General features: G+C 42.6%; 1 protein-coding gene across 8 annotated transcripts in view; it reads right to left on the bottom strand.

Moving 5' to 3' along the window:
- The window catches only part of tanc2b (tetratricopeptide repeat, ankyrin repeat and coiled-coil containing 2b), a gene marked incomplete at its 5' end in the record, with an annotated part of 160,030 nt that overhangs the window by 78,611 nt on the left and 66,160 nt on the right, over positions 1-15,259 (bottom strand). For 7 of the 8 annotated variants that reach the window (XM_084341343.1, XM_084341341.1, XM_084341345.1 and 4 more), the window contains 2 exons: positions 1,424-1,603; positions 5,761-5,832. In XM_084341343.1, coding sequence (XP_084197469.1) covers positions 1,424-1,603; positions 5,761-5,832 — 252 coding nt within the window. Of the gene's footprint in view, positions 1-1,423; positions 1,604-5,760; positions 6,080-15,259 lie in introns of those variants that run through there. The other variant, XM_084341338.1, reaches the window with a different exon arrangement.

The following is a 15,259-nucleotide window of genomic DNA, read 5'->3' on the forward strand; positions in this document are numbered from 1 at the left end:
AAAAACACTAATTCCCAAGTTAAAATCTAAAAGCAGCCCTCAAATCTGACAACACCTGACCTGCTGATGACATGTGTGATTGTACTGCGAAGAGACATCTCTCGACGTCAGCGGCGGAGTAAGAATAGTACCAATGAGACAGCATTAATCACACCGAACAACAAGGTTCTCCTTTCAAAATAACAGCACGCCCGCACAAATAGAAGTACATTAACAGCTTCACAAGCGCAATCTAATAAATTAACTTTGACTCACGCAGATGGAAGTATACACCTCAAATCAGGCTTTTTATCTGCCATGTAACATGAAGTAAAATGGAACAAAGTGTGATAAAACCAGCTCGGTCTGAAATCCAATTCTCAGGTCCAGATTCTCCCTCTGAACAGCCTCTGCTGGATCCTGTCACCCACACAGAGCCCTCCACAGTGGTGCGGCACACCCGGTAAAAGTGGAAGAAAAACCACTTTCAGTGTGTTTCCTCTATAAAACCCACACTTTGGACGACCCGGGAGACAGAATAAATCATTCTGTGTGATGTAAAAAATAAAAATAAATCACGGTCCCCCCAGCATATAAGAAATGGTTAATGATCTGAAGGTAGCTGAGAGGCTGGTGCACCCTAGTGGTGACTACTGAATCAAGCTTTAAAGTCCTTCACACCCACTCTGCTTCTGTGTGGAGGCTGCACTGATATTGGGTGAAAGCTGCAATGTCAATATTTCATTTTGCAATTTGAAATTGCAGCGCAGCCGTAAAGCCTCGGACGTCCACGCTGACAAACCACAGCTTCCCCCAGAAAGGACATGACATGAGACTCATAATCCAGTTAATGGGGAGACGTGGAGGGCTTGTGTGTGGGGGGGGTGGATTTTCCACATTGTCTGAGTGTGGAAGGAAACGATTAGCAGTGGGAGATATAGAGCGATAAAGGAGGAGGCAGAGCCGACCACAGCTCAGAGTCTATCAGCTGTTCTTGGCACTGTCAATTAGGTAGGACTTTGGTGATTACAAGAATTGGAAATTGCAGTGTTTGCCGCAGGCCGCAGCTTTATGTTTCGACTCACAATTAGTGGGTAAGTAGTACGGTAAGTGATTACTGCTTTTTGGCAACCGTCGGGGTGAGGAGCCATTCCACTCCTCTTCACTTTGTGTCATAAAAATCTGTTTTACTTCAGTGTGCGTGATTCCCTGATTACCCTGCCTACAGTGGTACAGTGAAGGGTTAAAGGGAGGCTGTATTAGCACAATGAGTCTATGGGGGAGGACAGCTACAGGCGAGGATGTTGCGTACAAGACAAATCTGAACCAGATTCAGCCCACATCTCTGCTGGCTGTGGTTTTCTTTTCCCAAATGTGCCAACACTGCTTGACTAATTCAAATCTTGCACTCAGTACGGCTCCGACTCCACCGCAGTGTCTCTACCTGTGAGCTTCTTCACCGGCTGCAGCCTGACACTGATGGTCTGGTGGGTGAGCAGCGGGGAGGAGGGCAGCGAGCGTGACACGCCCTCCATTATGCGAATGTGCTGCATGCCCTCGGTCATGGAGAGCGGGGGCACAGCGTAGTCTCCCTCGAAGGCACAGTCGCTGTCTATGCTGCCACCTGCAGGATGGGAGGGGGAAGACAAGACAGTGTGAGAGGCTTTTCCTCTGTGTTCAATAGTGCATTAGATATAATTACAACACTGCAAGCAGGTAATGGAGGAGTGTACGGAGATGGTGTTTAACTGTGAGGAGATAACTCGGCAAAAGCCTACTGAGATTAAAATAAAGAGTTGTCAACAATAAACAAATGCAGCTGTCACACACTGAACACAATATCCAGCTACATTGCAAAACAAAATCAGAGACAAAACAACAATAATAAGATGAAAACAATTTATAACATCGTTAGTAAATGGTAAATATATAGTTAATTACACTTAATTACAAGTTAAATTTCGTTTTTCCCAGGCCTTTAAACAAACTTCTCATCAGGTGACAGGAGTTTTAGATGCACTATAAAGCATCACATTTGTGTACTGTATGTTAACACGGGAAAGGTTACGCTAAATACAAATCTTACGGCAGGGTGAGAACAAGAACAGCACATGCACAAGTCCTGCAGTTTAAGAATTTATGACTATAACCAAAATTGTTCCTAACAAAGTGCAGTGCAGTGCGCTGAGGTCCAGCGTTTACATCTGTGGACATCATCTCATTTACATAAGAAAAGACAATCTGACACATTAATAATGGAATCAAACACAATTGAGAACTGCTATTATGAAACTTTTAAAAACTTTAAAAGTCTCCTGACACAGAAGTCTTGACAGTCTTGACAGTCAACATTCTCTAAGGTGGTGTTTTAGGCTTTTAACTCAACTAGCTGATTAAATCTTTTGATTGTTCGGTCGGTAACAGCGGCTCCCAAATGCTGTGCCGCAGCAGACTGGTGCCTTGGAAGGCAAGTCCGGGCATGCTGTGGGATTGTGTTACAACCCTGCTTTATGACTGCAATATACAACTATACAACAAGTAATGAATGAGTTTTAATGTACTATGTTGGTCCTTTGTATACGTTCAATTACTAATACAGAGGCACACTTTATACCCAAAAATAAACATCACAGAGTGATTAGATGACACGTTATAGAGGCTTTTTTCACGGATATTAATACAAGCGTGTCTTGAGATTTTCCCCTTTTGTGTCACAAAAGGTTTGAAAGACTTGTTGAGTTTGTTTTTGATAAAAGAGAAACAATTTATTATCAAAACCCAATAAATGCTTTAACACTAGTATCATTTATTCAGGGGCTACTGAGTTGGACTGCATTTTGATTCTGCTGTTGTTTATATTTGTTTACCCCTGTGCAGAAAGTGTATGATAGACATGATTACTCTGATAGTACCTCACCCTGGTCCCAGTGCAACACCAGTATTGAGTGCAACAAGATTGGCGTGACCCAGAAGCGAGAGCAGCCCTGCAGGCAACACGTGCTGTTTACTTTCACTGTTAGAAAACTACTGCCTGCCCGCCCTGACCTCCGCGAGCCCCACAGTAACACAATACCCCGCAATTTTCATGTAATAAAGGAGGATTTTCTAACCATCCGAAAGGTTTTTTAAATAATCCAAAAAGAAAGAGCACAGTCATGACCATGAGAGGGCATTTTATTTACAAAAAAAAAAGAGGCCCGCACAATGAGCCGTAATTACAGACGGAGCACAAACAGCCACTCTCCATCACTCACACGCCGCCTTTTTCTCTCTTGCTTCAAAAACCACAAATTATGACAAGTTAGGGCCCTGTTTTTAACTTCACACACACACACACACACACTCACACACATTCCCCGGTGAAGGGAATCAGCCAGCTGTCTGTAAACACAACATCCATTTTGTGAATCGGGCTCTGCCTCGGACTGCCCATTTCCCTGCAGACGGAGCTGTAAAAGCAAACTGGTCGAGCAACGGTCTCGCATCAGAAAGCAGCCGCGACAGTGAGACATGGAGCCATTATCAGACACGAGTCCGTGACACGTCCCAGAGGAAGCCCGCGCGACGGTTCGGATGAGGTCAAATCGGTTGTTGTAATGCAAAAGAAAAAACACCAGTCTTGAAACACTTGCACGAAAAATAACAAAAACACATCCACACGTCTCTGCGTGGCTCCAGCAGTGCTGGAGTCGGTCCATCCATTCACTGGGGAATGTCACTGCAGAAGCAAAAACAACAGCCAGAGCAGCGGTTACATCCCAAAGCATGGAAATGGAAATTTTCCACATGTATGCAGAGCCTGGTGTGAATACCAACGGGGGAAATTGGTATTCTGGTTGCAATTATCGGCAGTCAAGACCCAAATTAATTCTAATGCATTCCAATATCGGATAAAAACACACGATTATGCAACTATTTACCAATTACGATACCAAAAGTGGTAAAATTTTACACAGAATCTCAACATTTAGCAAATTTCTTTTCTGCACAGCCTCATGAAAGCAGACATAAACCGTGTTACGCTGAAGTAGAAATCAAGAGGTGTGATTTAGGGCAAAAAGAGACGCAGGGTGGAGAGGGAGGAGAAGCCGCACTTCAGCGGCGAGATCCAGAGAACAAAAGCGTTGAGGGGGAAATGATGGTGTTTTATTTTAGGCTGTGATGATGAGAGACATGTTTAAGGGCCACTCCATGCCTCGAAATAAACACAAACACCTACTCGTCGAGGTGTTCGGCTCAAAACATGCACGAGGAGAGGGGAGAAAAAAAAAGAAAAAGAAATTATAATCGCCCGAAACATTTCCTGCCAACATTCCTGCTGTTGATAAACATCTACAGCCCATTTTCTCAGAGAAGTGACTCAGATTTAGAGGCAAATATTACAAAAAAATAAACTTCACACAGTTGTCTCCCTGTTAAAATGAATTCATTTCCAGGAGTCATAAAGTTTGCCGCCCATAAAGTGGAATAAAATACGACCCGGTAAACACGGCCTCTGTGGGTTTGTACTGCGAAAACATTAAGGGAGAAGAAATAGAGTCTAGAAAGAGAACGCCAAGAGGGAAGTATTACAGGAAATGAGGAGGCAAAGGTGGAGAAAAGAGCTCGCATGCTGTTTCTCGCCCTCTCATTCACTCACATAATACACAGTGAGGCCCGGGAGCGGCTCGGTACGCCTCGTAATAAGCAACAGAAGAGGAGAAGAGCTATTGTTGGAGCGCTCAGATGGTTTCAACAGGCAAAGCTGAGGTCAAGGCTCCAGACTCCTGCTGAATACCTGTAACTCTTCACCTGTCTGGCTGGAGCTGCGATGACTAATCGACTGAATATTCAATTATTAACCGACTACTTTGATAATCGATTAATCTTTTTATGTACATTTAACAAATTAGACCAGTTCTAACGATCAACAATCTGTTTTGAGTCATATTTTAAGGAAAAAAAGTTCAAAATTCTCAGATTCCAGCTTCTTAAATGTGAATATTTTCTGGTTTCTTTCCTCCTCTATGACAGAAAACTGAATATCTTTGGGTTGTGGACAAAACAGGACATTTGAGGACGTCATCTTGTGTTTTGTGAAACAACTTTGGGACGAGGTGACCACAGGACGAGTCTACATTTCGGCATTTATAAGTGGGAAAATAGATGGACATATTTGATGAGGGATGACAGTGTTTCAACATTTGTCAGCATGGCACCACTGGATATTTTTAAGGAGAATTTGGGACAATTTCCAGCTGTGTCTATGGTGACCAAAACTGTCATCTCCGGTCGTGTGTCTGTCAACAAAACCGGGTGTTTTGAAGGAGACCTTGGGACAATTTCCAGCTGTGTTTGTGGCAACCATGATGTTTTCTTAATAACCAAGTGGTCTTTGTACCTAAACCTAACCAGAGCATAAGGACAGTGTTGTGTTGTGACATAGAGGAATAGAAAATTGAGTTGCAACATAAAGCAACTAAAAGCTTGAACTTATCCATGATTTTGCAGAAACGTACCTAGATTGCATTTATCAGGTCTGTCAGTAAGAAGTCATTCTTGTTTATAATAGCAGCCTGCTAAAAAGTAAAGCCTCTTGAGGGAAGAGGAGTCGGGACTAAACACATGGCACAAGTATAACATGAAAAACATGCAGCCTGGCACAAAAGCAACAGGCACATAGTTAGCAAACAGATGCTTTAGATAAAAGAAGCCAGAAACAAGAGCATCAAACTCAAACAGACAAAGAGAAACAGAAGCAGGAAAAGAAATACGAGTGAAGAGATATTTCTGCTTGCTTACCTTGGCCGACGTGGCTCAGGTGAGGGTCTAGACTGGGCGAGCGGGGATCTGCCAAGTCCTCGCTCCCACCATCTGCAGACGAGGAGCAGAGAGAGAAAGACAGGGAGTGAGCTCGATGATGCTGGTAGCGTGGCAGGGAGGAGTGGGCCAGCAGCACGGCCACATCCTCCTCCCCGATCAGCCAGGTGTGGGACCGGAGGACCCCCAGCAGGCTGCTCACACACAGACCCTCCACACCCTTCCTCCTGGGACCCAGGCGGCCTCTGATGGTGGCGAAGGGGGACCTCGCCGCCGAGCTCCACTTCTTCCTCCTCCCCATGTTTAGACTAAACAGCCAGTGAGCCTCTATCTTTAGGGCCTGATAACAAAATAGTTTACATTGCAGCCACTGTTGCATGCACCGAGTCCTGTGTTAGAGCTCACTGGGCTCTACGGTTCACTGAGCGAGGACTAGCAGTAAAAGAGTGGGCGTTTCCCAGGATAGATCCACATACGGTTAATGATATGAGGATCAATTACGCCCAAGGGAGCAGGCAGGCAGAATTAGCCACAGTGGATGGAGCTGAGAAGAGGGGAGTGGAGGGGGGCGGCATCGCTGGGAAGCACAGTCAGTGTCACCGGGGGATTGTTTCATAATCCTGTTCGAGTGCGGATGGATCTACTGTAAAGCACGGCAGGCCAGCAGAGGAGGAACAAATGATTTACACTCAGAATGAATACATCCCTCTGGAATTAAGCGAGCTATTAATAAAATCTGAACCACGAGGATGTATGAAAAACATGCCTAAGCCAACGGATTTTCCACGTGTAGACAGATCAAAGATTGTTGCATTAAGTAGAAAAGACAAGAAGGCCTGTTATCGCTGAAAGGATTGTGTATTTTGGCGGGCCCCGCATTGTGTTTCAATCACAGAGCTCACCATCAGCCCAAACAAATACTCAAGTATTATCTCTCCCATCGCAGATTCACACACTGTGTGCCAGTAGCCACGCAGCGGGCTAGATTGGCTCGCTGGTGGAAAGATCAAGCTTGTCGATGGACAGATAGAATAAGCCGTGGGGCATGACTGTGTGAGAACTGGGCCAGCCTGAGAGTGACACTGATTGTGTGGGGAGAGTCCATTACAGAGGTTTTTTTTTAGTTTGACCTGAGCCACCATGTCAGGAGGATGTGACAGATTAAAAAGGTGTATCAACAATGTCAAATGTAACACTCAAAAAAAGGAATGCAACACGAAAAGTTTATAACTTTCTGATTTTGAGCACAATTGGATGTATTCTCCCTTTGCCAAGACAATACCTCCACCTTATATGACACATCAAGATGACGATTAAAGCAACAAAATGTAACTTTTCTGGAGAAAGATCGTTTATCATTGAGTGTCATCCCCAGATCATCGAACACATCAACCATCCCTCGCTCTTTCTTTGGTTCGTTTGCGTTCTTCACGTCTGTTTTCCGGTCCCGTCTGTCTGCCGCCTGTGTTCCTCGTGTTATCCTGGTCTGTACTTTAGTTTTTTGCCCTTTTTTCTTGCATGGACAACAAGAGACTGCTTATACCCTGAGTCAGCTTGGCAGTACCAACGACGAAGGTAAACAACAGAAAATCCTGTTCAAGCCGCACAGGATCACCACAAACAGGCATGAGTCATTATATACAGGAAATCACAACAATTATCCAACTATTTCGCAACATTGCAATAAAATAAACGTCTTCTTTGTGCTCTAGAAACAACAAAATGTGAAATACGTAAACGGTGTTTACATCTCGGTTAGTGAGGCGCGCTTACTGACCCGGATTTTTAAGAAATTTGTGCTCAAAATCTGAGAGAAATTATCTTTTTGTGTGCCTGAAGAAAGTTTTAAATCTTGTACCAAAAACAAAAGCATTTATATTTGTGTTTTGTTTCCCTTTTAAATTATGTATAGGGCTTTTGAGTACCATGAAAATCATTTTATAAGTGAATTATGTGTTTGATATCATTAGTTTTGTGTAATTTGACAGTGATTTTGAGAAATTTAAGCAACACAACCGTGACAAAACCATAGATCCTGCTCCTAACACCACCTTCTCCTGCACGTTCATCACCAACAAACCCACTGAAAACAGCTTCTCACCTCACATACCTGATGAGCCACATCGTCTAGTAAAATCAATGTTGTGGAAATCAATACGGGCTTTTTGAAGATGTTGCGCTCCAGCTACGAGCATCCCTTGCACAGCGAGCCGTGAAAACACACACACACACGCGAGCACATACCAGGAGTGTGACGCTGTGAGCGGGAAAAGCTCAGTGATATAAAGCAATAGATTGTGCACACTTTGCCATGCTCCTGCAGCGTATCTGATTAGCACCTTAGGTGACGTTCGGAGCAGCTCGCTCGTCATCAGACAAGTTCAGTAACTGGAAATGTCATAACTGAAGCGTTAATAATTTAAATGAAGGGAGGACAATGAGCTGTAGCATTAGTTACAGAAGATCACATAGCTCTTTGGCCCTTCAGATGTGCGGTGTTATCAGTATTGTTTCATTTTTAAATCCGTACTCCTAATTGTGACACAGATATAGCACGTAGCTTTGGTGTAAAAAAAATTAAAAGAAGAGCTTCAGGCGTCGCTGGAAATGAAACAACTTTTTATTCAGGTTCAATCACATCCCGCCCACCGCACAACTATTGTACGTTAAACCTTCAGTTTAAATTACTTTGTTACTGAGGTTTTCTGGAAAAAATCCACACACCACAGACAGGGTTTTTTACCTCTTTTACAGCCTTTTCCTTTCTCTCCACTATTTTTTTTTCTTTTTAGGCTTGGGAAACATCTTCGTCCCTCTTTTATTCGAAACAGAACGCTTCTATTCTTCTGTGCAGATTGCTCTCTTGTTACCAGTGATCACAGCACAATGTCCTGCCACACAGATCAATGGCCTATTAAGCAGGGAACATGAAAGGGGAGGACGTTCGGTTGACAAAAGACAGACGTGTTTTTTTCCATCCGACCGCAGAGACAAACGCTGGACATCATTCCCGTCCCTTACAGAACATCTGTCAACCACTTGTGTCAACAACAACGTGAGAAACACAGCAGAACGCAGCTCGGTATCCGATTCACAGTCACATCCTATTGGGCCGTGAAATCAGAGCTGAAGGTAAAAGACCCGGCTCCTAAACCGGAGGAATAATGGCGCACTTACTCTGTTGGCAAGTCTTTGGAGCTGTAATGCCACGGTGCTGTGTTAGGATGTCAAAGGAGCAAGCCAATTTCGCACTTGGACAAAGAGTCATTACGGGAGAAGTCGGCGTGACATCTGATCGTGATCCCGTGGAGCATGGCAGAGGACTCCGCTATCATTATCGCTCAGACTTACTTTGATGAACCTGCTCGTGTTCACAGTGTTCAATGTGACCTCTGATCCAACATGACACTTCTTTCCCAGGTGCTGTCTGAAGGATGATCGCTATAGATTGTGATCTTTTGTGTGATCACCTCCAGCGGAAAGAAGAGTTTAAGCGACAGAAAGCAAAGTTAGCACTAGTTATGTAATGGAAATATACTGTGTTTAACAAATATATAGCTTTATTTTCATTATTTGTATCAATTGAACAGTATTATATAACACTGATATAAAGACTTGACAGTATTATCTCCATGTTATGTTTAATCTTCATGTTTTGAAATATATATTTAATAATGTACTTGCTTTATATTAATGATAATGGCCAGAACTTGAAGGTAGCTGTAGCAACTAGCTGCTGTTAGCACAGTTAGCTGTTGAGCTGTAAACTGACTGGAGGCCGTGACCTCGGATTATGGGGGTTGTCACCGTGGTCAACTGGACTCAGCCACCTCCCAGACTGAACACAGCCTCTGAGACCACCAGATGCCATTTTGAAGAAGGTATGGAGGCAATTTACAGCAGCTCTGACCAGAGAGGAGAGGACACAGCAGGCGCGAAATCGTTATGTAGAGCTTGAACATTTTCACATCTTTCTCAGTGAGTTGAGGATTTATTTTGACCAAACCAGAGGTGACTGTGTCAAGGAAATTAATGAGGTGTGTTTTACAACGAGTTAGCCTAACAAGGCAATTAAGCTCGTCTTAGTTCGGCAGAAGAGAGAAACTTTGTGTGTGTCGTGTTTTTCTGTTTATTAAGGAAAATAGGTGTAAAAATGTTTCTTTTCTTGACATTTTGTGAGTTTATTTTGTTAACTTTTTAGACCAAGTGGCAAACTGACCACTTTTACACCTCCATCTGAAACTATCTGGGCTGTCACGCTATCGCTTCTTGCCAGTACAAAGTGATATTAAGAGACAGAACGGGCCGGTGCTAGCTTGTTAGCATGCTAACTTCAGTAGACATCTCCAACAGTCCAACAACTCAGCATAACTAATCTCAAGGAGAGTACACATCTGACAATTAACTATCTGAAATGGAGTTTTTTTTCTGCAACCGATCGATCACATTACACAACAGAAGAACCGATAGACTCCAGAAAGTACAATCGAAGCACGTCTACTTTTACTTGCGGGACCCTGAATGGACAGAGGAAAAGATTGCACCTGAGCCACGTAACCGAGACACATCCTGGATATTAGGAGTCCAGAGAATTACATCCTTCAGCTCAATGACTTCACTCAGCGACGGCGCAGTGATTCAGTGTTCGCTTCAATTCCTTATTTCTTACCTTTGCTGATTGCCTCCGCGGGGCCCCTAATGTTGTGTTGCCAACTTGTTGTCAATCCCCAGTTTCTCACCAGGAAGAGACCCTAATTAAACACCCGTATTCTCCCTGTTACTCCTCATGTCACGGCTGATTATTCTCTCCATTCATCACAGTAACTTTCCAGGTTGGAAACAGAGGAGCCAAGAAACCCTTCAACGAGTTGATCCAGAGATTCTTCATCTTGTTTTACAGCAGCTTCTCTACCAGGCACAAAGATTCACACCTTAAAGGCATGACATCCTCGCAGACAGAATAATAAATAAATGTGTAAGTTTGGTACATTCATAATTAAATGCACACCATCTTTGTATTATACTAGAAAGCTATTATACACGTTTTTTTCTCGACACAGCTAAATGTTAAACCATCTCAACTCCCCATAAATCTGATGTAGAAACAGAGGGATCATGTGCGGGCTGCGATAATAAAACATGCTGACATTTATTCAGCACATGTTGGCCCACACACACACACACACACACACAAATAAAAATGTGCGTACCATATATCACATAGAGTTGTCGTGTGTGAACAGATGCACCGCGGCCAATTTACCAGAATAGAGATAGATTGATTTAAAGAGTGTTAAAAAGGAAAAAGTTTGAAAGTGGAAAAAGGTAAATGCCAAGAAGTGAATCAGTGCCGACTCCTGTAGAGAGCAACGATCAGCGAGGCTGCCAAATTACTTCTGATGTCACCAGAGAGGAGGAGGTGAAACGACTGCTCCTGCGCCTTTTAGCAGGGCATTTTTAAAAACCACCGAGTCAAGTGGACGTCGAGGAGTCGACGCTCACACGTTTATCCAGAGAATCACAAAGTTGCAGCCATTTATCGACGCATCAAGGATCCGACTAATGACTCTTTTAATTACAACCTCGAGTCTGAAAAAGTTGCTCTCCTGTTTGTACAAAGACTAGAATAACCACCTCGCGAGTGGCTGCTCCAGAGAACATCATGATGTCACCGGGCATTTAACCTCTGACCTTTTGGATATCAAATGTCATGACGTCATCATTTCATCCTGTCAGACCTTTGTTGGTTAAATTGTATCATAATTATCGTATGAATTTTTGTGCTTTGTGAGGTCATAATGATGTCAGTTCATCTTTGAGTCATAATGGACGTTGGACGTGAAGAAATTCCCTCGATGCAGTTTATCCAACATTATGTTAAATTTAATGAATTATTTTTTCATTTTTCTTCGTTAGAAACATCTGGCAGGCAAAACTAAACCCTGTGGCCCGCGAGCCCCACTGACTTCTTTAGCCTGAAGTTGTGAAGATTTTGTCAAGAAACATACCGACAGCACCAGAACCACCACACCGCCTGTACTCGATCGACTAAACAATGAATCATTAAACCGTTTGGACGCTAATAGACACAGGTGAGCAGCTGTGTCTTTGAGTTCGGTCTCTCCGCTCCCCGGCTCCTCTGCTTTGACATTCACTTAAGCTGGATTTAAATCATATTCACAACAAAGTGGATCATCTTAATGAATCACAACACCACAGTTAGCTGCACGGCGCCGTATGAGAGCACAGACATCTGCTCGGCTGTAAAGCTGGCCAACATCTTCATTAGCGATCGGCCTCAGTGTGAGCTAACCTAAAAAATGCATGTGTACTCCAAAGGATACACAGTAACACACACAAACACACACAAACACACACACACACACACACACACGTCTTCTGTGAGAAAGCCTGTCGAGTGTTTTCTCTCCACCACTGCACTGAGCCAGCCTCTGGTCTACCACAGGAAGTGGATGGCTCTGACATCCCGCCAATGTAAAACAATGGGGAACTGCTTCCATTCAAACCGCAGCGCACACATTCACTGTCTATACGTACACACTCGTATACACAGCAGGGGCAGGGATGATATACCGAGACCAAAAATATTCTTTGCAGGGGGATTCAAACAAAAAAAACCAGTAACAGAGTGAAAGAGAAGGTTTCACTTCAGTCTGGAACAGTTTAGCTGCATTGTTTTACTTCTTCGTGGGAACTTACAGTAACGCTTCGTTTTACAGCTCTGCTGGTTTAATGGTAAGTGGGTGCTAATTACCAAGCAGCATTTTTAAAAGTTCTTGCCCCCAAATTCCCACAGAAATCACCGTAAAGCTGATTAAAACAGACGTAATAATAACATTCTGATAGTTTCCAATGAGCAGGTCTGAAATAGGTAATTACTTTAACACATTTTCAGGAAACTGCAAACTGGTTTCAGCTTAACTTCTGCTGATCATGCACATTTTAATTTCCAACTAGTGTCTGTCTGACTTCTGCAGGTCGGTAAACTGAAGAAAGGGGAAGTTAGACAGTTGGAAGTTATCATAACATAATCAGCAGGAGGTAAGCAGAGACCGGTTTCCTGGAGATGTATTTAAGACATTACCAGCTATTTATTAACTGCTTGTTGGAAAATAGCTGAATATTGTTGTTGTCATTAACTAATATTGGGGTAATATGTGATTTCAAACACGTTTCTTGGTAACGGGGATACCCCCTACTTACCATGACATTTCCAGAACTGTAAAATGAAGTGCAACCAAACTGCTATCACGGATAAATAGAAAAACAAAAAAAACAATAAACCAGCAGAAAGATACGGTTACTTTTCTGCAACCTCAGAAAGGTTCGGACTTTGTGGAAAACGTAAGTAAAATGTAATCATGTCACGTCCTTCCTGACCTACATTCAACTGAATGCAGTGCAAAGACAAGATATTTGCTCCTCGGCTCCTTTTTAAAACCCAAAGTTGATTTCAAAAACATTCAGCGTGAAGTAGCCGTCTTAATAAAGGCTTTTTGTCAGAAGAGTGCCTTGATGTTTTTTTCTTTTTCAAACTTCTGTTACCTTCCATGGAGCACCTTCTTCACATTTTGCTTGAAGGGCACTCGACACTTTTTCTCTTCTTTTAAATCAGAGTTGTATTAGAGACCCTGAAAACTTGGTTTCAAATAGGTTCTTCTCTATATCAACAAAACATGATTACTCAACGTAGGCTACAACTATTCAAGAAAAAGAGTTGCAACAGATTAATTTATCGACGGTTAATGATTAAATCAGCGACTATTTTGATAATTTATGAATCTTTTTACAGACTTTCTGTGTTTCCGACTTCTCAAATGTGAAGATTTGCTGCTTTTCTTAGTCATGTGTCATCGTATACTGAAGATTTGGGGGATTCAGACTGCTGGTCGGACAAAACAAGATGCTTGAAAACGTAATTCTGGGGCATTTTTTGACAAAATGATTCATGGAGAATATAATCTACAGTCAGATTCATGAATAATGGAAATAATCACGGTCATGTTGCACATGAAGGATAACAGGACCATGATTTCCTGTAAGCACCCATGTTAGCCGTGTAGCTAACATCTGTTTAGACACACGTGCATGAGCAAAATTAAAGAAGCATCCGATAAATGAAAAACTACTTAGTCGACGCTGCTCAATGTTTCACTGTCGAGGCTCGCCGAACTGTTTGTCACTGGCTGTTTCACCTGCAGTGACCGGCCAGAAGACAATCCTGTCAGCTCTTTAGCAATATCACTTTGAGGGAGGACAAACTGCAGCAGTTATGAGGTCTCCCAGCAGAGGGAAGATACTGTTACGGACCTGTGATGTTGTGAGTCCGTGGGGACGGTATAAAGCAGGTGTGCTGAGCCGAACAGTAGAAAAAGGAGACTGAGAAGAGGGAGAGGACGCCAGCCGGGCCAGCAGTTTCACAAGCTGTTAACTGCATTTAGGGACAATGCCCATATCAGCTTTGATTTAATGTGTGTGTCCTACTCTTTTTACAAGCAAGAAAAAAAAACCCAGCCAGCCAACGTGAGAGCAAAGAAAGTGATGTAATGTGTGGGTAGCAGACACTTCTGAACGTTTCTAAAGCCTACTGCCATCTGAATAGTCCAATTAAACACAGCACAAACTGAATTTAAAGCACGCTACAAACTCCAGGCGTTTGGACGGATTAATTATACATTTCAAGACTTTATGCTCGAGTCTATTTATCAGGATTCTGGACCATTTGCTCAGTATAGCAAGTAAATCAAGGACGGGTTACTTTAAAATGAGAAAACCACACGACAAACCAGGTGAAAAATATGAAAGCAGGATTTTATTGATAGATTCTTTGGACTTCATGTCAACAATCGAGCACTGTTAGGTGATAAAACAGCAGAAAAACAAAGTTAGCAACTAGCTGGTGAGGATCAGAGGGACAATTAGTAGCTAATGCCGCACATTTATCATTGGTAGAGACCAAAACGGACCTAAGAGAGACAGAACATTGGACTTACAATAGTCAGGTGGCCACAAACATGACCCCAAATGAATGACAGTTTTGCTTTGTAACTGTGGGAAGCACAGAAATATGCAACTGTTCAAGTAAATCCAGTAAAATCAGTTCGAGCAGGTTTTAAGTAGCTTTTATCCCGTTTTATATAATATTTCAATGGTCTGGATTTTGATAATGGTAATTTCAAATAAATTAAAAAGTTTGTGTTTCCTTTGAACAATTTGATTAAATGTTAGAAAGCACGGCCAAAGCAGTGTGAGCTTCATTATAAGTCGAAGAATAAACAAAATCTTTCGCGATATTAAGCTTCAAAAAGTATTTAATTGCTCTCTTCTGTACTGAAAGATGAAGACTGATACTGACTAATATTTACCCGCTGATGGGCTACGATTACATTTCTCGTATTCTCATTTATTTAATTATCTCGTTGTTTTGAAGAAATCGATTTAATAAACCAGCCGGATCAGA

This window comes from Pagrus pagrus (assembly GCF_965226575.1).
Source record: "Pagrus pagrus genome assembly, chromosome: 21".
NCBI classification, from domain to species: Eukaryota; Metazoa; Chordata; class Actinopteri; order Spariformes; family Sparidae; genus Pagrus; species Pagrus pagrus.